The following is a 23,623-nucleotide window of genomic DNA, read 5'->3' as shown; positions in this document are numbered from 1 at the left end:
CCAAGGTGGGATGGATTTTTATGTGGAAATCAGTTGAGAAATTTGCCCTCGATACCAAAAATGTTGTGGTTTTTACGCCCCACAAAATGGACGACTTGGCAAATGCGGAAAATGTTTTCAAGTGGAAATAAGTGAAGGCTTTGGTGTGGTTCAAAGAATGGAATTGGAGTCAAAATGTAGCCACAATTGGAAAATTGCAGTTTTATATGTATTAATTGCCGTTTTAAGTGGGTTCAAATATATTGGAATTCTTCCAGCTTTTAAAAGTGGGGAATATTTTCTGGTTCAAATTTGCCCAGGGGCAAATTATAATATTCATATGTGCAAACTATTTGTAAGTGTTTATGTGAAATTGGGGAATTTTCCAAAACTGTTTTTAAAACAATAATGAAACGAGTGAAAGGGTAAAGGTTAGGCCCAAAGTGTTAATATTTTTGCTAAGAAAACAATGCTGCCATTGTTTTGCCGCGACTTCCGGTCGTGTGTCTCTTTAAGAAAGTGGGCGCTTCGGCTGAGCTGCGTTCGGAAACTTCACTCGGGATTGTTCGGAAACTCGCCGTCTTCGTGGAGTAATGACAAGTTAGCAAGCATTTCCAAGGCGCTATTTTAATGTTTCGCCCCGGCCAAGAAAGCGTCGACGTTCGGCAGCTAACTTGCTAGCTGGTTAGCTAGCGAGCCAGCGAGTGAGTGAGTGAGTGAGTGAGTGGGCGCCCCTCGCTCCCCCTCACGAAACGAACACGGTTTTGTTGCTTTTTGCGGAGGAGCCGCCGACGTCCACGGGGATGAAAAGCGTCGTCGGCCGCGGGGAAGCCGCCTCCGAAGTCGGGCTCTTCGTCTTCATCTTCGTCGGCGGAGGTCGTGTAATTAACGGGAAGATGACCGTGGCCGCACTTTCGTCACTTTTCTCCTCCATTCATTTCCCTCGGCGATTTTTTTCGACCAGTTAACATGGAACACGGACGGGACTAGCTACCCTTTATTCCTCCTTATATTTTTTTATTTTTTTGGAGTGTTTTGGATTCTGGAGGAAACATGTTGACCGGTTCGAAAAGCACGTTCAAAGTCAGGCAAATGGGAGCCGACATCAAGGTAAGATTCGACCAATTAGCCTCACCTGCTTCTTCCAAATATACTTTAACCGAGATATAATATTCGACAGCAAGTAACTGTAAATGATGTTTTGGACTCAAATGCACCCCAAAAGCTTTTTTAATGCAATGAAATCCGAACGTTAAAAGGCAAATTTTGTTGGTGGTGGATGTGGTGCGTCACATTCTTTGGATTTTTCGGTTACTTCCTCTTGATTTGGGGTTATTTTGGGTCCCTTCGTGGTTAACTCGGTGTTATTGACGGCGTTAGACGTCCATCTCCTTGGCATTGACTGTCATTTCCATACCATTTGTTAAAAAAACAAAGTAAGGCTAATTTTCCGTTTGAAAGTCGTCTGGAAAATCTCTTGGATTAAAATTGATTTTTTTTCCTCCCCAAAAAGTAAAATCAGATGTTTTTGTCATACTGTTAATTGATTCCAAATGTCAAATATTTGTTTAAGAGATTTAAAAATGATATGTGACGTTTGTTTGTTGGCATTTTTCGACCAAAATGTGGTTGAAATGAATACCGACCACTGAGATTTTTTTTCCAGGAGGAATTATTTTTGTTTTGGTAGTTTCCGTTGTCATGTTGACTTTTGAGTCATTTTCTTAGTTTGGAGCAGCTGAGGGAAAAGAAAAAAAAAAGAAGGCAAGCAAGCAAGCAAGCCAGTGAGGCCGCCGTCCGTCTAAGTTCCTTCTTTTCTTCTTCCTCTGCGGTTATTTTCAGCGTCCGCAGGGGAAATGCCTGCCTCCCTGCCTGCCTGCCTGCCTGCCTGCCTGCCTGCCGTCAGATGCTCGCTTGCGTACGCGTTTGTTTTTTTGTGTCCGTGACGGAAAACAAGGGGAAGAGAGCACATCTGGCCGTCTCCATGACGACGGTGCAATCGGAATCTCGGAGTTGTGTGTTTTGGCGTCCCGTTACAAAATGAGACGCGTCCCTCCCCCCATCCCACCCCGGAAATCACCATTCTGCCATTTATTTGGACACCAAATTTGGAAGGAAAATGTCCATTTTAAAAAGCAACGTTGCATCGTCATTTGACCTCAAAATGATGCGGAGGGCCAAATTTGGCCCCACGGCCACCACTTTGACTCCTGTAATTTATATGAATAATTTTGACAAGCCTAAGGCCTGTTGATTGATTGTTGTTGTTCATGTGGATACTGAGTTAGCCCCTTGGAAATAGCACTGGGGCTGCTAATTAGCGTATTACGAGCGCGCCGCTGCTGGCGGGGGCCTTTTAATGGCCGTAATTGGCGGAAGCGCACCCACCCAGCCACTCACTTGATCTTTTCGGGCCGCCCTTCCTCCCCTGGCGCTTCTTGGCCGCCGACAGATAAGCGAGGCCAAATGAGTCCAGGATGAAATATTGCCTCGGACCGGAACATTTTCCGTTTTGTTTGGTTTTTTTTCTCCGAGCACAAGTACGTTCCGGCGAGGCGCCCCTCCTTCCTCGTAAAAGTCAAAGTGGTTCTCGCCGGGGTTTTGTCGTAAACGTGCGCACTTCCAGATGTTGGCCGGCCACTTCCCAAACTCCTACTGAAGAAATGAGGAAAATCAAGTCTCGTTGTTGTTTTACTAAAAATCAACAAATACAATTGTTATTTTTTTCAAATGAGTTGGATTTTTAAAGCTTTAAACAAAGTCCAAAAGGGAAGAAAATATGGTTTATTGTTTTTAAATGTAAAAAAACTCACAAAAGTTAAATTAAATAATAATAGTTAATTCAACTTAATATTTATTTAAAAAAAACGTTTTAAAGTTTTATATAAATAGCCGTTTTTCCCTAATCCTCTATTTTTTTGTTAACAATATAACATCAAAATACCTAACTAGAAATTGGAATACCTTTTGTTGAAAAAATATACATATTTTGAAAATATATTTACTGTTTTCCTGCTAATAAAATTGTTTTTAACATGGATTTGCTGTGGATGGGCGGATTTAAAGACAGTGATGTTGCAATTCCCTGACCTTTGACCCTTCTCAACAGGAGAGGATGCTGACCCAGAGCGGGAGCAACGCCCGCCGCCCGGACGTCTCGGGACTGCCGTGTCTTCCGGGTAAGTCGCTATCTCGCCCCCGTCGCCACGCCGCCCCCGACCGACCTCCTGGTCCGCAGGCGAGGTGGTGCTGCGGCGGGCCGTCATGGTCCGGAAGAAGCTGACGGCGAGGGAGGGCCGCGGTTGGCTGTCGGGGACGCTCTTCTGCACCGCCTTCCGAGTGGCCTTTGTGCCCCAGGACGCCCCCAAGCCTCAGGTTGGCAACCTTTGGTGCCGTCCTAAAATCGGGTGAAAAAAAAATCCCAAATATAAATCAAAAGATGTCTTTGCAGGACGACGCCGACCCGGTTCTGCTGGGGGACCACGACGTGGCTTTGGCCTCCATCGAGAAGGTCGTTGTCGGTGAGTGGAGACCATAAAGGCTCCTCCGGGTTCCAAATCTAAGGAACTGGTGTCCCCCCCCTGACGTGTCCCGTGTCATTTCCGCAGTGGGCCCCAACCGGACCAAACTGGTGACCCCCAATTCGTCGCTCAAGTTCACCCCGGAGGAATTGGTGCTCTACTGCCGCGACCTGCGAGTGGTCTGCTTCCTCTTTGACCGTCTGACCCCCGACGCGCAAGTCCTAGAGGTGGGTGGGGTCGTCGGGGTCAGCGGGGGTGGGGCCTAGCTACGGCCACCCCTCCTTCACGTTCCTTTTTTTCCTCCCGTTGGGCAGATAACGCACACCATCGCCAAAACGTACCAGCCCGCCAGGGTGGGCTGCGTCTCGGCCTTCCAGAACGCCGCGCTGGGTAGCGTGGGTACGTTGGTCGGGCGCCCGTACGGATTTTCCGTTCCTTCCGAGATGTGGATGGATTATTCACCTTTTTTTTTTTTCTGTCGATCTCCCGGACAGAAATGAAACAGTTTCTAAGCAACCGGCAGCGAGACGCCCACATGAACTGGCACGAGTCGGCGGGCGACTGGGAGCGCGAGCTGGAGCGCTGCGGCGCCACCGGCTGGAGAGTCAGCTCGGTCAACGAGCGCTTCGAGATGTCCACCAGGTACCAGGGGTGTCAAAGTCGGGTCGGGTTGGCTCGTCAACTCCATTTTATGTGGGCCGGCCAGCCGGACTGGATCAAACGCTCCAAATTGTCCCTTTTTAGAGATAATACATTTTTCATCATGTAACTTTGTTTTCAATTTCAATGTGTTTTAGTTTTAATTGATTCCTTTACTTTGCTGTATTGATACCTTTCATTCTTTTATCCTTTTTCCCCCTTTAGTTATCCATTTCCTTTCATCAATGATATTAGTCTATTTTTTTGGCATATATCGTTTGTTTGGAAGCATCACGCAAGTGTAAATCATTTGAAATAATGTCGACCAAATGATATGAATCGATGCTAATGAGCTGACATGACCAAATGGGACTTTTTTTTGATTTTGGTAGTCTTCCCCGGTACCTGGCGGTTCCTCAGAAGGTCCTGGACACGGAGCTGAAGAAGGTCTTTGCCCACTTCCAGGACGGGCGCATCCCCGTGAGTCTTCCCTTCTCTCCAATGTGGATTTTAAGCTTTGGATTGATTTTCCATGTTTTTTATTGATCTCTTTCTTTCCAGCGCTGGTGTTGGCGCCACCCGCGCGGGGGCAGCGACCTCCTGCGCATGGCCGGCTTCCAGAACAACATCTACCACGAGAAGGACGACATCAGGTTGGGACGTCGTTCGTCTTGGTTGCGCCAAAATTGGACATTTTTGAAGCAAACCATTTGATTGGACGTTCACTTTACACAGCAACAACAACAATATACTAGGACAAAAATCCAATTTCATTTTCTTTTCCAGCTAGCTAGCAAGGTTCCACATTTGCTCCTATTTTTTTATAGGAAAGTCCAAAATGTAAAGTTTAGCATGAATATATACCGTTAATTTCTCGCATATAAACTCTATTTGCAACAAAAAAAAATGCCTTAAACTGACTTAGTCAGTCTAATTCTGCTATATTCTCCTCCACCAGTAGGCGTCGGCAGAGTAACATTTACTATTTGTGGGTCTATTTCCTTGAATTGTTGTGTGAAACTTAATAGGGTTTGGAAAAAAAAGAATTGATGACCATGTCCATTTTGTGCCTCACGTTAGGAACTTGGAGACCATCCTTTTCGGTTGCCAAGGCAACCTGTGCGTGGTGGTGGAGCTGGGCGACGAGCTGCCCTCGCCGCCCGACGTCCAGCTGGCGCACGCCCGCTTGAGGGCCCTCTGCCTCGGAGGTGGGCGGAGTCTTGGACCCATAGGACGCGAGTCTGGAGGCATTATTGTCACCTTCTTTTTTTTCTCTCTTTTTTTCCAGACATCTCCACGTCGGCGACCGTGCCGGATGACAAATGGCTGTCCACGCTGGAAGCCACTCGTTGGTTGGACTACACCAGGTGAGCGTGACCGTCGACCGCTCGCCGGTCACGGACAGACTGACTGACTGACCCCCGTAACGCGCCTCCTCCGCGCAGGGCGTGTCTAAAGAAGGCTTCGGAGGTGGCGCGCCTTCTCCGTGGCGGTGGTGGCATGACGGTGGCGCTGCAGGGTGAGTCAAAAGAAGAAGAAAAAAAACATTTTAGATATAATATTTAGATCCTTTTTTTTTATAAATGGATTAAAAGAACTAGATTAAAATCCCTTAATTTTCTGTTTTTAAAGATCTATAACAATGTTTATTTTGACTTTCCCGGGCCACACTAAATGATGCGGCGTGCCAGATTTGGCCCCCGGTGCTCCACTTTGACACATGCCCTCTAAGCTGTTTTTGGTGTCTTTTTGTCCCGCCCCCCATTCCCCCTTTCTCCCCCTGACAGAGGCAGAGGACCGGGACATGAGCTGCCTGGTGTCCAGCCTGGCGCAAGTGATGTGCGACCCGCACTGCCGCGGCCGACGCGGCTTCCAGAGCCTGGTGCAGAAGGAGTGGGTGACGGCGGGCCACCGCTTCCGCGGCCGGGCCAACTACGGCCGCGACAACCCCAAGGAGGAGGTTGGCTCTCTGTCCGGCTAAGCTCCTCCCCCCCGGAGCTTTTGACCGTCACCTGGCGTTCCGTTGGCAGGCTCCCGTCTTCCTGCTCTTCCTGGACTGCGTCTGGCAACTGTGGTCTCAGTTCCCGTGGCGCTTCCAGTTTAGCGACGACTTCCTGCTGGCCCTGCACGACAGCGCCCACCTGCCGCTCTTCTCTAGCTTTTTGGCCAACTCGCAAAGAGAGCGCTGCCGCCGCACGCAGGTACGGCGCCACCTATCCGCCGCCGCCGCCGTGACGTTAATTTTACCACCCGGGTCTCTCCCCAGAATGCGGGCCAGCGCTACACGCCGGTGAACGGCGGTCCCGAGCCGGCCGACCCGCCGCTGCCGTCGGTGTGGGATTGGTCGCTGCAGTACGGCCAACGGCGGCGGGCGGGCTTCACGCAGCCCGTTCCGGCGCCGCCTGCGCCGCGCCCGCTGCTGAACGGGAACCTCAACGCCCAAACGGACGCCCGCGGGGTAAGCCGTCAAAAATCATTTTCAAAAGTTTATGGTTATGAGGCTGTTTTTGCTTGCATATTTCATTTTTTATGAATATAATACAAAAAAATACAACATTTATGAAGAATGCTAAAATATTTTATTATTGTGGCAGAAAAAAACATTAAGATTAGTTTTTGTTTGTCAACAGGCCAGCGAGGAGGGCACGCCGGGCACGGTCTTCCTCTTCTCCCGGGGTATCTTCTCATGTCCCGCCGGCCTGCCACCCTGGCGTGGCGGGACAGCGGGCGTGACGGCGGCGGCGGCGGCGGCCAGCATCTCGGGCGTCTACCGCAAGAGCCACCGGAGGGCGCCGTCTTCGGAGAGCTTCCCCGGGTTGGAGCGGCTGCTGAAGGCCGACGCCCAGCGGGACCCCTGCCGCCCCTTGCTGCCCCTCCTCCTGGGACCCTGCCTGGGTCTGTGGAGGGAATGTTACCACCGGGGGGCGCTGCACGCTCAGGTATTTAATAGCACCGTTCCATTTTTCAACCGTTGTCCTACTTTAATGTACGCCAGGGGTGTCAGACGTGGGCCGGAGCATTTTAGATAGAATATTTAGATTTTTTATTTATATAAATGGATTAAAAGAACTAGATTAAAATTCCTGAATATTTTGTTTTTGATAGATCTAAAACAATGTTTATTTGAGCTTTTTTCAAATATATTTTTAGATTTGACAAAATGATTTGATTTGGCCTTCGGGCCGCCATTTTGACACACGTGCTATACGCATTTACCTTTCCCATGTCCAAAAGTGTGTGATTAGACCAGGCGTTTGTTGTCTTTCAGGCCTTCTCGCACCCGCCCAGCGGCGAGCACACGCACCCGCTGGAGCTGCTGATCCGGGAGGTGCGCGGCCTCCGCCGCCGCCTGGCTGCCGAGCGCCGCCTTTCCCGGGATGGCGACGACCGCGACGCCGTCAACGACTCCATCGCGTCGTCGGACGGCGACGGCGGTTAGCCAATGGACGCCAAGGAGGGCTGAGCGCTGACTTTTTTTTAGGCCGCGAATGGAAAATGGCGCCCGTCTTCCCGAGGTACTTCTCCAATCTTCCAAACGAGCGAGAGATCTTTGGCATAAGAAGCGACGGCGGCTAGCCACTTAAGCTACGTTAGCCTCGTTCCTTCTTGGATGGAAGTATGGAGTATTATTCCAAAATAGTATTTGTTATGGTATAATGATTGAATTGGACTTTTGTTTACCTTCTAGGGACCAGTGTTAAATATTGAGAGCTCAAAAATAGGACTTTGCATTCTTTCAAAGAGGAACAAAAAGTATGTTTACAGTGATCATGTTCACATTTGAACCTGCTGAATATTTTGCCTTTCGGTGTGATGACGTTGACATTTCCACGTGATGCATTCCAGTGTGTTGGCCAATTATTTTGACAAATTTCGTCGGAAAGGCGTCGGCTTTTGGCAGCTTGTGTAGACGCGCTTCAAGTTTTTCTGTCTAACAATTTGCCATTTCTTTTCAGGTTAACAAATGCCGCTGACTTACAAAGGAAAAGGTATTTTGCGTGTTCAAATCCCAGTCGGTCCAGTGTGGAGTTTGCCATGCGATCGGGGACACCAAGATTTGAACCTTCGTGGCCAGAGTTGCGTAGCAGTGAGGCCAACGCAATCACCACTTAGGCCGCCACGAACGTGCTCCAACACGCAAAATGCCGTCTCTTTTGAAGTGAGCGGCATTTGTTAACCTGGAAATGACAAACGTTACACGGAAAAACTTGAAGCGTTTCGACACAAGTTGCCAAAATTTGACGTCATTGCAACGAAAATAGTCAAAAGGGATTGATTGGCCTACCAAATGGTGTCAAACATTTTGGAACACCCTGTACTTGTTTTGCTCCTGAATAAAAGTGACAAGAAAAAAGCACGAGTGACTTGTGCCCTGCTAACCATTGTCTTTTTTTCTGAAGAAGTAAAGCCTTACTCTACTATGTCGTTTTTCAAAAACGACATAGTATAGTCATGTCATGAAGCTGCTATGTATTCTGTGTTATTTATTTGGAAGAAGATACATCTCTTTGGTAGCTATACAAAATAGCTCTGGTCTATTTTTATGATGCCAATATAATTCAATTTTTCAAAATAAATACTTCATTGATGCAATCATTTACCGTACCGCTTTTCTCCGCAGGGGGGCGCAGGGATACTGAAGGCTATCCCAGCCAACTAAAGCTTCACAGCCAGCCAATCGCAGGGCACGGAAACAACAACACGCTGATCAACTTCTAATGGCTTCAGGTGGTGGAGCCAAGCACACGATCTCAAAACTATTGGACGCCGGGCAGGTAGGACAATGACTATAACATTTATTTTAACTAGCATTATGTTCATGATTAAATTAAGGCTATAAATGTTTGTTTACGAAGCAAACTAAACTCTTCTTTAAGGTGACTGACATCTTCCTGTCAGATTTTTATTGTAAAAATGACCATGTATAGTAGGGCTGTCAACCCGAACCCTAACCTAACCCTAACTCTCACCGAACCCTAACCCTCGCCAAACACTAACCCTAGCCATACCCTAACCCTAGCCATAACCTAACGCTAGCCAAACCCTAACCCTAGCCATAACCTAACCCTAGCCACAAGCTAACCCTAGCCATAACCAAACCTTAGCCATAACCTAACCCTAGCCATAACCGAACCCTAACCTAACCCTAACTCTCACCAAACCCTAACCAAACCCTAACCCTCGCCAAACACTAACCCTAGCCATAACCTAACCCTAGCCATAACCTAACGCTAGCCTAACCCTAGCCATAACCTAACCCTAGCCACAAGCTAACCCTAGCCATAACCAAACCTTAGCCATAACCTAACCCTAGCCAAACCCTAGCCATAACCGAACCTTAGCCATAACCGAACCTTAGCCAAACCCTAGCCATAACCGAACCCTAGCCATAACCGAACCCTAGCCATAACCTAACCCTAGCCATAACCTAACCCTAGCCATAACCTAACCCTAGCCATAAACTAACGCTAGCCAAACCCTAACCCTAGCCACAACCTAACCCTAGCCACAACCTAACCCTAGCCACAACCTAACCCTAGCCACAACCTAACCCTAGCCATAACCTAACTTCAGCCATAACCTAACCCTAGCCAAACCCTAGCCATAACCTAACCCTAGCCATAACCTAACGCTAGCCAAACCCTAACCCTAGCCATAACCTAACCCTAGCCATAACCTAACCCTAGCCATAACCTAACCCTAGCCAAAACCTAACGCTAGCCAAACCCTAACCCTAGCCATAACCTAACCCTAGCCACAACCTAACCCTAGCCACAACCTAACCCTAGCCACAACCTAACCCTAGCCATAACCTAACCTCAGCCATAACCTAACTTCAGCCATAACCTAACCCTAGCCAAACCCTAGCCATAACCTAACCCTAGCCATAACCTAACCCTAGCCATAACCTAACGCTAGCCAAACCCTAACCCTAGCCATAACCTAACCCTAGCCATAACCTAACCCTAGCCATAACCTAACCCTAGCCATAACCTAACCCTAGCCAAACCCTAGCCATAACCGAACCCTAACCTAACCCTAACTCTCACCAAACCCTAACCAAACCCTAACCCTCGCCAAACACTAACCCTAGCCATAACCTAACCCTAGCCATAACCTAACGCTAGCCAAACCCTAACCCTAGCCATAACCTAACCCTAGCCACAAGCTAACTCTAGCCATAACCTAACCCTAGCCATAACCTAACCCTAGCCATAACCTAACCCTAGCCAAACCCTAACCCTAGCCATAACCTAACCCTAGCCATAACCTAACCCTAGCCAAACCCTAACCCTAGCCATAACCTAACCCTAGCCATAACCTAACCCTAGCCATAACCTAACCCTAGCCATAACCTAACCCTAGCCATAACCTAACCCTAGCCATAACCTAACCCTAGCCAAACCCTAACCCTAGCCAAACCCTAACCCTAGCCAAACCCTAACCCTAGCCATAACCTAACCCTAGCCATAACCTAACCCTAGCCATAACCTAACGTTAGCCAAACCCTAACCCTAGCCACAACCTAACCCTAGCCACAACCTAACCCTAGCCATAACCTAACCCTAGCCAAACCCAAACCCTAGCCATAACCAAACCCTAGCCATAACCAAACCCTAGCCATAACCAAACCCTAGCCATAACCAAACCCTAGCCATAACCAAACCCTAGCCATAACCAAACCCTAGCCATAACCTAACCCTAGCCATAACCTAACCCTAGCCATAACCTAACCCTAGCCATAACCTAACCCTAGCCAAACCCTAACCTAACCCTAGCCATAACCTGACCCTAGCCATAACCTAACCCTAGCCCAACCCTAACCCTAGCCCAACCCTAACCCTAGCCCAACCCTAACCCTAGCCAAACCCTAACCCTAGCCATAACCTAACCCTAGCCATAACCTAACCCTAGCCAAACCCTAACCCTAGCCAAACCCTAACCCTAGCCATAACCTAACCCTAGCCATAACCTAACCCTAGCCATAACCTAACCCTAGCCATAACCTAACCCTAGCCATAACCTAACCCTAGCCATAACCTAACCCTAGCCATAACCTAACCCTAGCCATAACCTAACCCTAGCCAAACCCTAACCCTAGCCAAACCCTAACCCTAGCCATAACCTAACCCTAGCCATAACCTAACCCTAGCCATAACCTAACCCTAGCCATAACCTAACCCTAGCCATAACCTAACCCTAGCCATAACCTAACCCTAGCCATAACCTAAACCTAGCCATAACCTAACCCTAGCCACAATCTAACCCTAGCCATAACCTAACCCTAGCCATAACCTAACCCTAGCCAAACCCAAACCCTAGCCATAACCTAACCCTAGCCATAACCTAACCCTAGCCATAACCTAACCCTAGCCATAACCTAACTCTAGCCATAACCTAACCCTAGCCAAACCCTAACCCTAGCCAAACCCTAACCCTAGCCATAACCTAACCCTAGCCATAACCTAACGTTAGCCAAACCCTAACCCTAGCCAAACCCTAACCCTAGCCATAACCTAACCCTAGCCATAACCTAACGCTAGCCATAACCTAACCCTAGCCATAACCTAACCCTAGCCATAACCTAACCCTAGCCATAACCTAACCCTAGCCATAACCTAACCCTAGCCATAACCTAACCCTAGCCATAACCTAACCCTAGCCAAACCCTAACCCTAGCCAAACCCTAACCCTAGCCATAACCTAATGTTAGCCAAACCCTAACCCTAGCCATAACCTAACCCTAGCCATAACCTAACCCTAGCCATAACCTAACCTTAGCAATAACCTAACTCTAGCCACAACCTAACCCTAGCCATAACCTAACCCTAGCTATAACCTAACCCTAGCCAAACCCAAACCCTAGCCATAACCTAACCCCAGCCATACCCTAACCCTAGCCATACCCTAACCATATTTCTTATAAATCAAAGTCAAGGTCACAAGAGAGAACAAGTGATAATTTGCTGTCAACTTTTATTTTTATTTTTTCAGATGAGTGATGAAGGCAAAAATGGATGACTTGTGGGATGCAGAGTTTTCCAACGAAAAGCTTTTCCAAAACGTGGAGAGCTAGGACACCTGAAGACAAAAAAGTAAGTTGAAAAGACATTCATGTTGCTGTGCAGAAAATACTTATTTTCTTTTTCTTAGACTCACCCGTGGATGAAGCTGATGTAGGATGTCGATACCACCAGGTGGCTGACCTCAACAGTAGAGCACCAACTTCCCAATACGCAAGGCCATCGCTTGGATTCTCCTCCTCCTCCTCCTCCAATTTCTCACTTTTCAAGTCAAATAAAAACCAAGTGAACAGACCCATACTTCTTTTTTCTTTTTCAGGACGTGGCTTCTACACTTAGTCAAATGAGTCAAGTGCCCTTTAAAAGAAAATACTCGGGCGCTCGAAGTTGAGTGGGAGTGTGGGCTGGGACATCTAGCGCAAACAGTGAGTATGCGCCTACCGCCGAGAAGACGCCGGTTCGCTTCCCGCAGACGCACTCTTGGTCCTACCTGCGACAAAAGGTAAATTACCTGTTACTAAAAAAAACTATAACAATTCAATTTCACATTCAATCATGCTGAATTGGAAGATGGCTAGCACACTTAGCCAAAATGACTCGAGCGCACTCTTACCGAAAATACTTAGCCAGTCCAAGTATAAAGAGAAGGTGCCAAATGAGGTTGACACGGTTCAAACCCACGGCTGTCACGGGGTGAGGCCGGCGCTCTTTTACTTGCCGAGGCAGCGTAGGTCGGTCGGTGGGTGAGCTGCACTCCGTTCTTCTCCTCCTGCTCCACTGCCAAACTGTCCAATGCATCTTTCATGACATAAAGACAATTATTTCTTAACACAACATTTTTGTCCTACGACGCTAATATCTTTACGCCTTACATGGCTTTGTCATTTTTTAAGGTTAGGCTGTTTTTCAAGAAAAAAGCCTTACTATACTATGTCGTTTTTTTCAAGAAAAAAGCCTTACTATACTATGTCGTTTTTTTCAATAAAAAAGCCTTACTATACTATGTCGTTTTTTTCAAGAAAAAAGCCTTACTATACTATGTCGTTTTTTCAATAAAAAAGCCTTACTATACTATGTCGTTTTTTTTCAAGAAAAAAGCCTAACTATACTATGTCGTGTTTTCAATAAAAAAGCCTTACTATACTATGTCGTTTTTTTTCAAGAAAAAAGCCTAACTATACTATGTCGTTTTTTCAAGAAAAAAAAGCCTTACTATACTATGTCGTTTTTTCAATAAAAAAGCCTTACTATACTATGTTGTTTTTTTCAAGAAAAAAGCCTTACTATACTATGTCGTTTTTTTCAAGAAAAAAGCCTTACTATACTATGTCGTTTTTTTCAAGAAAAAAGCCTTACTATACTATGTCGTTTTTTCAATAAAAAAGCCTTACTATACTATGTCGTTTTTTTTCAAGAAAAAAGCCTAACTATACTATGTCGTTTTTTTCAATAAAAAAGCCTTACTATACTATGTCGTTTTTTCAATAAAAAAGCCTTACTATACTATGTCGTTTTTTTCAATAAAAAAGCCTTACTATACTGTCGTTTTTTTCAAGAAAAAAGCCTTACTATACTATGTCGTTTTTTTCAAGAAAAAAGCCTTACTATACTATGTCGTTTTTTTCAAGAAAAAAGCCTTACTATACTATGTCGTTTTTTTCAAGAAAAAAGCCTTACTATACTATGTCGTTTTTTTCAAGAAAAAAGCCTTACTATACTATGTCGTTTTTTTCAATAAAAAAGCCTTACTATACTATGTCGTTTTTTCAATAAAAAAGCCTTACTATACTATGTCGTTTTTTTTCAAGAAAAAAGCCTAACTATACTATGTCGTTTTTTTTCAATAAAAAAGCCTTACTATACTATGTCGTTTTTTCAATAAAAAAGCCTTACTATACTATGTCGTTTTTTTTCAATAAAAAAGCCTTACTATACTATGTCGTTTTTTTCAAGAAAAAAGCCTTACTATACTATGTCGTTTTTTTCAAGAAAAAAGCCTTACTATACTATGTCGTTTTTTTCAAGAAAAAAGCCTTACTATACTATGTCGTTTTTTTCAAGAAAAAAGCCTTACTATACTATGTCGTTTTTTTCAAGAAAAAAGCCTTACTATACTATGTCGTTTTTTTCAAGAAAAAAGCCTTACTATACTATGTCGTTTTTTCAATAAAAAAGCCTTACTATACTATGTCGTTTTTTTTCAAGAAAAAAGCCTAACTATACTATGTCGTTTTTTCAATAAAAAAGCCTTACTATACTATGTCGTTTTTTTTCAAGAAAAAAGCCTAACTATACTATGTCGTTTTTTCAATAAAAAAGCCTTACTATACTATGTCGTTTTTTCAATAAAAAGCCTTACTATACTATGTTGTTTTTTTCAAGAAAAAAGCCTTACTATACTATGTCGTTTTTTTCAAGAAAAAAGCCTTACTATACTATGTCGTTTTTTTCAAGAAAAAAGCCTTACTATACTATGTCGTTTTTTCAATAAAAAAGCCTTACTATACTATGTCGTTTTTTTTCAAGAAAAAAGCCTAACTATACTATGTCGTTTTTTTCAATAAAAAAGCCTTACTATACTATGTCGTTTTTTCAATAAAAAAGCCTTACTATACTATGTCGTTTTTTTCAATAAAAAAGCCTTACTATACTATGTCGTTTTTTTCAAGAAAAAAGCCTTACTATACTATGTCGTTTTTTTCAAGAAAAAAGCCTTACTATACTATGTCGTTTTTTTCAAGAAAAAAGCCTTACTATACTATGTCGTTTTTTTCAAGAAAAAAGCCTTACTATACTATGTCGTTTTTTTCAAGAAAAAAGCCTTACTATACTATGTCGTTTTTTTCAAGAAAAAAGCCTTACTATACTATGTCGTTTTTTTCAAGAAAAAAGCCTTACTATACTATGTCGTTTTTTCAATAAAAAAGCCTTACTATACTATGTCGTTTTTTTTCAAGAAAAAAGCCTAACTATACTATGTCGTTTTTTCAATAAAAAAGCCTTACTATACTATGTCGTTTTTTTTTCAAGAAAAAAGCCTAACTATACTATGTCGTTTTTTCAATAAAAAAGCCTTACTATACTATGTCGTTTTTTCAATAAAAAAGCCTTACTATACTATGTTGTTTTTTTCAAGAAAAAAGCCTTACTATACTATGTCGTTTTTTTCAAGAAAAAAGCCTTACTATACTATGTCGTTTTTTTCAAGAAAAAAGCCTTACTATACTATGTCGTTTTTTCAATAAAAAAGCCTTACTATACTATGTCGTTTTTTTTCAAGAAAAAAGCCTAACTATACTATGTCGTTTTTTTTAAATAAAAAAGCCTTACTATACTATGTCGTTTTTTCAATAAAAAAGCCTTACTATACTATGTCGTTTTTTTCAATAAAAAAGCCTTACTATACTATGTCGTTTTTTTCAAGAAAAAAGCCTTACTATACTATGTCGTTTTTTTCAAGAAAAAAGCCTTACTATACTATGTCGTTTTTTTCAAGAAAAAAGCCTTACTATACTATGTCGTTTTTTCAATAAAAAAGCCTTACTATACTATGTCGTTTTTTCAATAAAAAAGCCTTACTATACTATGTCGTTTTTTTCAATAAAAAAGCCTTACTATACTATGTCGTTTTTTTCAAGAAAAAAGCCTTACTATACTATGTCGTTTTTTTCAAGAAAAAAGCCTTACTATACTATGTCGTTTTTTTTTCAAGAAAAAAGCCTAACTATACTATGTCGTTTTTTCAATAAAAAAGCCTTACTATACTATGTCGTTTTTTTTCAAGAAAAAAGCCTAACTATACTATGTCGTTTTTTCAATAAAAAAGCCTTACTATACTATGTCGTTTTTTTTCAAGAAAAAAGCCTAACTATACTATGTCGTTTTTTCAATAAAAAAGCCTTACTATACTATGTCGTTTTTTTCAATAAAAAAGCCTTACTATACTATGTCGTTTTTTTTCAAGAAAAAAGCCTAACTATACTATGTCGTTTTTTCAATAAAAAAGCCTTACTATACTATGTCGTTTTTTTTCAAGAAAAAAGCCTAACTATACTATGTCGTTTTTTCAATAAAAAAGCCTTACTATACTATGTCGTTTTTTCAATAAAAAAGCCTTACTATACTATGTTGTTTTTTTCAATAAAAAAGCCTTACTATACTATGACGTTTTTTTCAAGAAAAAAGCCTTACTATACTATGTCGTTTTTTTCAAGAAAAAAGCCTTACTATACTATGTCGTTTTTTTCAAGAAAAAAGCCTTACTATACTATGTCGTTTTTTTCAAGAAAAAAGCCTTACTATACTATGTCGTTTTTTTTCAAGAAAAAAGCCTTACGAAACATGGACATTTTTGCAAAAAAAAGCCTTACCATACATGATCTTTTTTAAATTTAAAAAGCCTTACTATACATAGTCATCTTAATTTTAAAAAGTCTTACCATACATGGTCATTTTTTTCTCCCAAAAAAACCTAACGACACGATCATACTTTTGTGTACACCTAGAGGGAGCTCCACTTTTTGAAGCACCTCAATTTGCAGACACTTTTGCAACAGAACTAATCGGCGGCGCCCATCCGAGCCTTACCTCGTGATTTGTATCCACGTTCCTGCCATGTCCTGACCGTTGTTGGCGCCTCAATGCGCCGACTGTGCGCTCAAATGGAAAACATCACGGCACCTATTCAACGTCCCCAAAGTCCGCTCTGTTACAGCCTGAAAAAAAACAACAGAAAAAAAACAAGGCAGAGGGCTGAATCAGGAGAGAAAAAAAACATGGTTGTCTTCGACAAGTTCGATTGGTAGCAAATGGGTCACGCGCTCACCAAAAAAACGTAGTAGTGACTTGTTTTTGCCGTTTTTGGTAACCAAAATGTTTGGTTTTCACCCTAATATGAGGGCGGAGCCTGTTGGTGAACGCGACACACTTTCTAAAAACATGGTCAAATAAGGCGGAAATCCCACAAACTACGTCTGCGACCGACCCTGAAATGCCATGTACAGTAAAAACCAATGAAAGACAAAGAGGAATTTTGGTTTAGAATTAGCATTCATGTGGCACCAGCGCCTCCTTTGTTTGGGAGGTGTCTTTACATCTTAATTTTATCGACTTTTCTCCGACATTTCTATTATCATCGATGACAAAAATAATATTAGTGAACTATTTTGGCTGGGGACGAGTTGAAAGTTTTCAATCCCCCAAAAATTCTAGGGAAATATTACATTTGTGACTATGCATAAAGACATTGAAATGGAGCAGACGTCTATGGATAGAAAAGTCGCAATCGGGTAATGACAGGGCTGGCCAGGGCGTTTCCACTTACGCTAAAAAAAGCCTTCCTCTACGACTCAAGTCCAGCGCAGCGGTTAAAATGGAAAAACCCGCCAAAAATAACTTTTGGAGATTTTATTCTGAGAATTATTTAGGTACCAAGATGTTTTCCCATGAAATGTTCCGGTAATATATTTCTGTAGCATTTTCCCCGTAGTGGTTAGTAAAGAGCAGATACATTCACAAGAGTAGAGTACGTATACACAAAAATAAGCAATCATCCCATCGCGTTAGTTGTAAAACAAATTAAAAAAAAAAAAAAAAACAGGCAGCAAACTCCTGTTTCAAAATGGCTGATTCCACCTAGAACAGCCGTCTTCTTGTGGCTATTTTGGGCACGGCTTGATTAGCCTTTTTGCTAGGTTTAGCTACGTTTCTAAGCTAAATGGCTTACTGGGGGCAAGCAGAATTTTGACGTGTTTCAGATACGATAGGTTTGGAACCAAATGGCAAAGTTTGTGGTCACTTTGAGCCAAAATGGCTGACTTCCGGACAAATTTTTGCTATAGTGTCTACAAAAAAAAAGGCTTTTTCCTTAGGTGGGGGGTTTTAAAGAAAATCAAAGGGCTCTTCCAGACGTTGTGCTTGCCGGAACAAATTTGGGGGCTGGATTCTCAAAAAGGGCCGATGCACCCGTTGTCCTCTTGAGCCGGGCTTCTGGACGCTTTTGTCCTCCGTCAGGCCGAGTGGAGGCAGACGTACAGATGCTTGCCGTCAAGTTCCCAGTAGTGCGTCTCGTCGGGGAAGCTCCAGACGCACACCGGCTCCTTGGCGGCGGCCAAGACCACGTGGACGGCCACGGGGCCGGAGCCCAGGGCGAAGAGTCCCTCGGCCACGGTGGACGCCTTGGCCTTCTTGTGAGCCGCCAGCAGTTGCTGGATGCCGGCACGGTCCACCGGCGTGGCCCGGGGGCCGAAGGAGACGTGCACGTTGAGCTTGTCGTCCGCCGACGACACCCGGAAGCGGTTCTTCCCGGCCGCGCAGTGGAACTTCTTGGGGGACAGGAAGCCCGTGGGCGCCCCGAAGACACGTACCGACCAGCCCACCCAGTCGAACTTCTTCCGGAGGTGGGCCAGCAGGTACTCGGCCAGCTGCCGGTGGCCCCGGTCCGGCGCGTCCCTCAGCAGTCGGCGGGTGTCCAGCTGGGCCTGCGCCTCAAAGTCCCGTACGCAGACCTGGATGGCGGTATCCATCTTCTCCTGCACCACCTTCATCTTGGCCCCCCATTTGTCCAGCAGGGCCTTTTCCCCAGAATAGCCCTTCAAAGCGGCGTGGCCCATGAGCGCGATGATCCCCAAGCAGAAGAGGTGCTTGAGGCGCGCGCAAAAGTCCTCCAGGGCCCGCCGGCTTTTCTCCTCGCACTCCAGGATGACTTCCAGCACCGATCGGGACCCAAAGTTGTCGCCGGTCACGGCGTCGTACAGCGTGTGCAGGTTCTTGTCACCGCCAACCCTCTCAAAGTCCTCCAGGAAGAGCTTCTTCTTGACTTCCCGAAACTTGGGCTTGGCGTTGAGGATGTCCATGTATTTGCGGAATTGGTTGGTGATGTCCTCCTCCACCGAGAAGTATTTTAAGTCCACGCCGCTCCGCTGGATCTCCCCGTGGATGTGGCGGATCTGATCGGAGACGGCGTCCAGACGGTCGCGTACCTTCTGGAACTGCTCCTTCATGTAGACGGCCTCCTTGCTCTCCACGTTGTCCAAGGCCAGCTGCACGATGGGCGCGGCGATGGAGAAGATGGGGAAGAAGTCGCCCACCAGGCTGGCCACCACCTCGGCGCCCTTCTCGAAGACCTCCATGGCCGTCTCCACCAGAGGCTTGTTCTCCGACACCAGATTCTGAAGGTTCTCCGCCATCTCTCGCACTGCTGCCGCTTGAAAACATCGAAAAGGGGCCTTCGTTTATCATACTGGGGGCGCCGCATTCGACGCTCGGCGTGCATCCGATGCCAAACAAGTCCAAATCCAATGATTATGTTGTCGTTCTGACCATTGCGTTTGAAAATTTTTCAGCATTATTACTGCACTTTCCACACGGAATGTCACAAATATGGAGTTGGTTGAAGGCAAGGGAAGATAGGGGAAAAAAATCCAATAGCACTTCCCGAAAGCCAACAGGCTATTAACGAGTTCTCATAATGGCCACCTATCGACCGACAAGCGCAGAGGCAAACAAATAATATGAACAATCTTGTGTAAACTGCGAACGAGTAAGATGTCCACCCACGCAGATAAACAAGTGGCCAAACCGGGTGATGACGTCATTATCGAGCCAAAAAGCTAACGCCCAAGAAAATTCCACTTTACATTTCCGACAAAAGTAATGTTACTCCGCTGAATTGAGCTTTAAAACGCTTAAATAAACCACATGAACCCCTTTGAGCATTTGTTGGGGAGCGCAACGTTCATTGTTTTTGTAACTACGTCGATAAGTCGTTTTTAACAAAGTTATCTGGCTCAATAATGAGCGCGTCCGAGTAAATATTGACCTCGTAGGGGATTTAGTAGTACTCACCTCCTCAAAGAGAAACCAAAAAACGTCCAAACTTTTTTACCACAGTGCTTTCAACAAGTGCAAAGGCAAGCAAATGGTATTTGCTATCTTGCGGAAACCGCAAACAAGTAAAATTTCCTCCCACGCAGACAGATAAACACAAATGGCCAAACCGGACATTGACGTCATCATCGAGCCACGAAGCCGTCAACGCCCCAGAAAAAAAAAACAACTTAACATTTCCGACAAACTGAATTTTAACGCAATTGTACTCTACTAAATTGACCTCTATAACGCTTAAAGGAACCACATGAACCCATTCGAACCTTTGTTGGGGAGCGCAACGTTCATTAATTTTGTAACTACGTACGTCGATAAGTCGTTTTTGACAAGGTCATCTCGCTTTCACGGAGTGAGTGCGAGTAAATATTTACCTCGTATGGGATTTAGTAGTACTCACCTCCTCAAAGAGAAACCAAAAAAGTTCGAACGAGGAGAAAGAAACTTCCAAACTTTTCACCACGGTGTGCTTTCGTCTTCCGGGTATTTGATTGGGGCATGGGCGGGAACAGTGAGAGACGTCATCTGAACGCGACCAAATTATAACTTCGCCACAATGAGAAATGCGTACCTGGAGGAATTCAAATTATTCTTGCTTTTTTTTGTTGCAATATTATTATGTTGCCATATAGGATGTATTTCATTTTTTAAATAAAAAGTCTCTTCCAAATGAAAATGTATAGTACATAATTGCTCTCAGACAATAACAAGCTAACTTGCCAAGGAAAATAAAGCATAATAGTTTTGAAGTATTCAATTAATAGTTGCAGTCACCTCGTTACAAACAGTTAGGCTAGCAACAACATAGCTTTGTGGTGTATTTCGACTTTAAAAAAAAAACACATTTGAAGCTGCTTTTAGTTCATGGAGATGTAAAGGCTAATTATCCACGTTATATATCCCACCATACTAACAAACAAGATGTTGACCTCAAATTATGTATAAAGTATCCTGTTCCAGGGTCACAATGGTACTTTTTGAAGACCCTAGAATGCTAATTGTAGAGTCCTGCTTTTTCTAACTTTGTCCTCCGTCAGGCCGAGTGGAGGCAGACGTACAGACGCTTGCCGTGAAGTTCCCAGTAGTGCGTCTCGTCGGGGAAGCTCCAGACGCACACCGGCTCCTTGGCGGCGGCCAAGACCACGTGGACGGCCACGGGGCCGGAGCCCAGGGCGAAGAGCGCTTCGGCAACGGTGGACGCCTTGGTCTTCTTGTGGCCCGCCAGCAGTTGCTGGATGCCGGTGCGGTCCACCGGCGTGGTCCGGGGGCCGAAGGACACGTGCACGTTGAGCTTGTCATCCGCCCACGACACCCGGAAGCGGTTCTTCCCGGCCGCGCAGTGGAACTTCTTGGGGGACAGGAAGCTGTTCTTCCCGGCCGCGCAGTGGAACTTCTTGGAGGACCGGAAGCCCGTGGGCGCCCCGAAGACACGTACCGACCAGCCCACCCAGTCGAACTTCTTCCGGAGGTGGGCCAGCAGGTACTCGGCCAGCTGCCGGTGGCCCCGGTCAGGCGCGTCCCTCAGCAGGCGGCGGGTGTCCAGCTGGGCCTGCGCCTCAAAGTCCCGTACGCAGACCTGGATGGCGGTATCCATCTTCTCCTGCACCACCTTCATCTTGGCCCCCCATTTGTCCAGCAGGGCCTTTTCCCCAGAATAGCCTTTCAAAGCGGCGTGGCCCATGAGCGCAATGATCCCCAAGCAGAAGAGGTGCTTGAGGCGCACGCAAAAGTCCTCCAGGGCCCGCCGGCTTTTCTCCTCGCACTCCAGCATGACTTCCAGCACCGATCGGGACCCAAAGTTGTCGCCGGTCACGGCGTCGTACAGCGTGTGCAGGTTCTTGTCTCCGCCAACCCTCTCAAAGTCCTCCAGGAAGAGCTTCTTTTTGACTTCCCGAAACTTGGGCTTGGCGTTGAGGATGTCCATGTATTTACGGAACTGGTTGCTGATGTCCTCCTCCACCGAGAAGTATTCTATGTCCACGCCACTCCGCTGGATTTCCCCGTGGATGTGGCGGGTCTGATCGGAGACGGCGTCCAGCCGGTCGCGCACCTTCTGGAACTGCTCCTTCATGTAGACGGCCTCCTTGCTCTCTACGTTGTCCAAGGCCAGCTGCACGATGGGCGCGGCGATGGAGAAGATGGGGAAGAAGTCGCCCACCAGGCTGGCCACCACCTCGGCGCCCTTCTCGAAGACCTCCATCACCGACTCCACCAAGGCCTTATTCTCCGACACCAGATTCTTAAGTTTCTCTGCCATCTCTCGTGCTGCTGCCGCTTGAAAATATCGAAAAGCGGCCTTCGTTTATCATATTTGGCCAAATACTGCACTTTCCACATGGAATGTCACAAATATGGAGCTGGTTGAAGGCAAGGGAAGGGGGGGGGGGGGGGGGTCCCAATAGCACTTCCCTGAAAGCCAACATGCTCTTAATGAGTTCTCCTAATGGCCACTTATCGATCGACAAGCGCAGAGGCAAACAAATGATATGAACCATCTTACAAAAACCGCAAACGAGTAAAATGTCCGCCCACGCAGTTAAACAACAAGTGCCCAAACCGGGTGATGACGTCCTAATTGTTACAGATTATAGACGAGATCTGAAACAATTATCCAGCCACAAAGCCAACACCCCAAAAAATTCAACTCAACATTCCCGATAAACGCAAATTTTAACGCAGTTGTACTCCGCTGAATTGACGTTTATATCGCTTAAAGAAACCCATTCGAACCTTTGTCGGGGGGCGCAACGTTCCTTGATTTTGTAATTACGTACGTCGTCGATAAGTCGTTTTTAACAAGGTTATCTCGCTTAATGGAAAGCGCGTGGCAGTAAATATTGATTTCGTAGAAGATTTAGTAGTACTCACCAGAGAAACCAAAAAATTTCAGGCGAGGAGGAAAAAAAACGTCCAAACTTTTCACCACGATGCTTTCAACCAGCGCAGAGGCAAACAAATGATATCAACCACCAATTACAAACAAGTAAAACTCCCGCCCATGCAGAAAAACAAGTGCCCAAAGATGACGTTATCATGGATCCACAAAGCCAACGCCCCAAAAAATTCAACTTAACATTTCCGATAAATGCAATTTTACTCCGCCGAATGACCTTTACAGCGCATAAAGAAAGCACATGAATCGCAGGAATCGTCAACAGAGCACTCGGGTGAACATCCAAGATACAGACATTCGAAATAGTGGATACATTTGAAGTAGCTCAACAACAAACCATCATGGACGGCACCTCCCACCCCTGCACAAGTCTGCGGAGTCCCTCCGAAGCTCTTTCAGCAATCGGACCTAAACCTTAACCACTAACCTTGTCCGTCGACGAAACGTCCGGTCACGCCGCCCCCTAATTGCGGGAAGGAGCGCTTGGGCAGATCCTTCCTCCCATCAGCTGCCAGGCTATTTAACAAAACAAATGGCCGAGTGTTAAGACCTACCGTACGTCTTCATGTACATCACATGGTGTGCTTTGGTCTTCCGCCGACGTGGATTGGGCATCTACTGGCGGCGAGTTCCAACTCGGGGCTTGAAAATGTCCTACATGTGATTTGAAATAAGCATGTTTA

At 45.3% G+C, this 23,623-nt stretch overlaps 3 protein-coding genes across 5 annotated transcripts; 1 reads left to right on the top strand and 2 right to left on the bottom strand.

Moving 5' to 3' along the window:
- Positions 1–470: 470 nt before the first annotated feature.
- Positions 471–12,457, top strand: mtmr11 (myotubularin related protein 11). Of its 2 annotated transcripts, XM_077721903.1 has the most exons (20): positions 471–683; positions 762–1,089; positions 3,089–3,158; positions 3,218–3,354; positions 3,431–3,500; positions 3,588–3,727; positions 3,815–3,899; positions 3,995–4,142; positions 4,532–4,619; positions 4,701–4,792; positions 5,220–5,347; positions 5,428–5,506; positions 5,585–5,658; positions 5,927–6,099; positions 6,170–6,340; positions 6,406–6,597; positions 6,770–7,078; positions 7,408–8,914; positions 12,135–12,235; positions 12,294–12,457. In XM_077721903.1, exons 2-18 carry the CDS (start codon positions 1,033–1,035, stop codon positions 7,576–7,578), a joined length of 2,184 nt encoding a protein of 727 aa, XP_077578029.1. In that variant the 5' UTR covers positions 471–683; positions 762–1,032; the 3' UTR covers positions 7,579–8,914; positions 12,135–12,235; positions 12,294–12,457. The 2 variants fall into 2 exon arrangements, with proteins under 2 accessions (XP_077578029.1, XP_077578028.1); XM_077721902.1 differs by having other exon boundaries at positions 471–1,089.
- On the bottom strand, positions 12,100–23,501 carry LOC144199987 (uncharacterized). 2 transcript variants are annotated; one of them, XR_013327018.1, is made up of 5 exons: positions 20,009–20,413; positions 16,751–16,878; positions 12,777–12,961; positions 12,300–12,653; positions 12,100–12,221 (listed from the first exon to the last, which is right to left on the bottom strand). XR_013327018.1 is itself a non-coding variant. In XM_077721904.1 (5 exons), exon 1 carries the CDS (start codon positions 22,302–22,304, stop codon positions 21,081–21,083), a length of 1,224 nt encoding a protein of 407 aa, XP_077578030.1. In that variant the 5' UTR covers positions 22,305–23,501; the 3' UTR covers positions 12,100–12,221; positions 12,300–12,653; positions 12,777–12,961; positions 16,751–16,878; positions 20,448–21,080. The 2 variants fall into 2 exon arrangements, 1 of the variants encoding a protein (XP_077578030.1); XM_077721904.1 differs by lacking the exon at positions 20,009–20,413 and adding an exon at positions 20,448–23,501.
- LOC144199989 (uncharacterized) lies at positions 17,555–20,584 on the bottom strand. The gene is made up of 2 exons (XM_077721909.1): positions 20,448–20,584; positions 17,555–19,367 (listed from the first exon to the last, which is right to left on the bottom strand). The coding sequence occupies exon 2, from the start codon at positions 19,348–19,350 to the stop codon at positions 18,172–18,174; it is 1,179 nt and encodes a 392-aa protein (XP_077578035.1). The 5' UTR covers positions 19,351–19,367; positions 20,448–20,584; the 3' UTR covers positions 17,555–18,171.
- Positions 23,502–23,623: the final 122 nt, after the last annotated feature.

The sequence above is a fragment of the Stigmatopora nigra genome, chromosome 7 (assembly GCF_051989575.1).
Source record: "Stigmatopora nigra isolate UIUO_SnigA chromosome 7, RoL_Snig_1.1, whole genome shotgun sequence".
Classification (NCBI taxonomy): Eukaryota; Metazoa; Chordata; class Actinopteri; order Syngnathiformes; family Syngnathidae; genus Stigmatopora; species Stigmatopora nigra.
This window is presented reverse-complemented; position numbering and strand designations above follow the sequence as displayed.

Coding starts and splice junctions, on each gene's coding strand:
- mtmr11 (XM_077721903.1), top strand. CDS start 1,033: ATGTTGACCGGTTCGAAAAGCACGTTCAAAGTCAGGCAAATGGGAGCC. Junction 4,143..4,531: donor CGCTTCGAGATGTCCACCAG/GTACCAGGGGTG, acceptor TGATTTTGGTAG/TCTTCCCCGGTACCTGGCGG. Junction 7,079..7,407: donor GGGGGGCGCTGCACGCTCAG/GTATTTAATAGC, acceptor GTTGTCTTTCAG/GCCTTCTCGCACCCGCCCAG.
- LOC144199989 (XM_077721909.1), bottom strand. CDS start 19,350: ATGGCGGAGAACCTTCAGAATCTGGTGTCGGAGAACAAGCCTCTGGTG.
- LOC144199987 (XM_077721904.1), bottom strand. CDS start 22,304: ATGGCAGAGAAACTTAAGAATCTGGTGTCGGAGAATAAGGCCTTGGTG.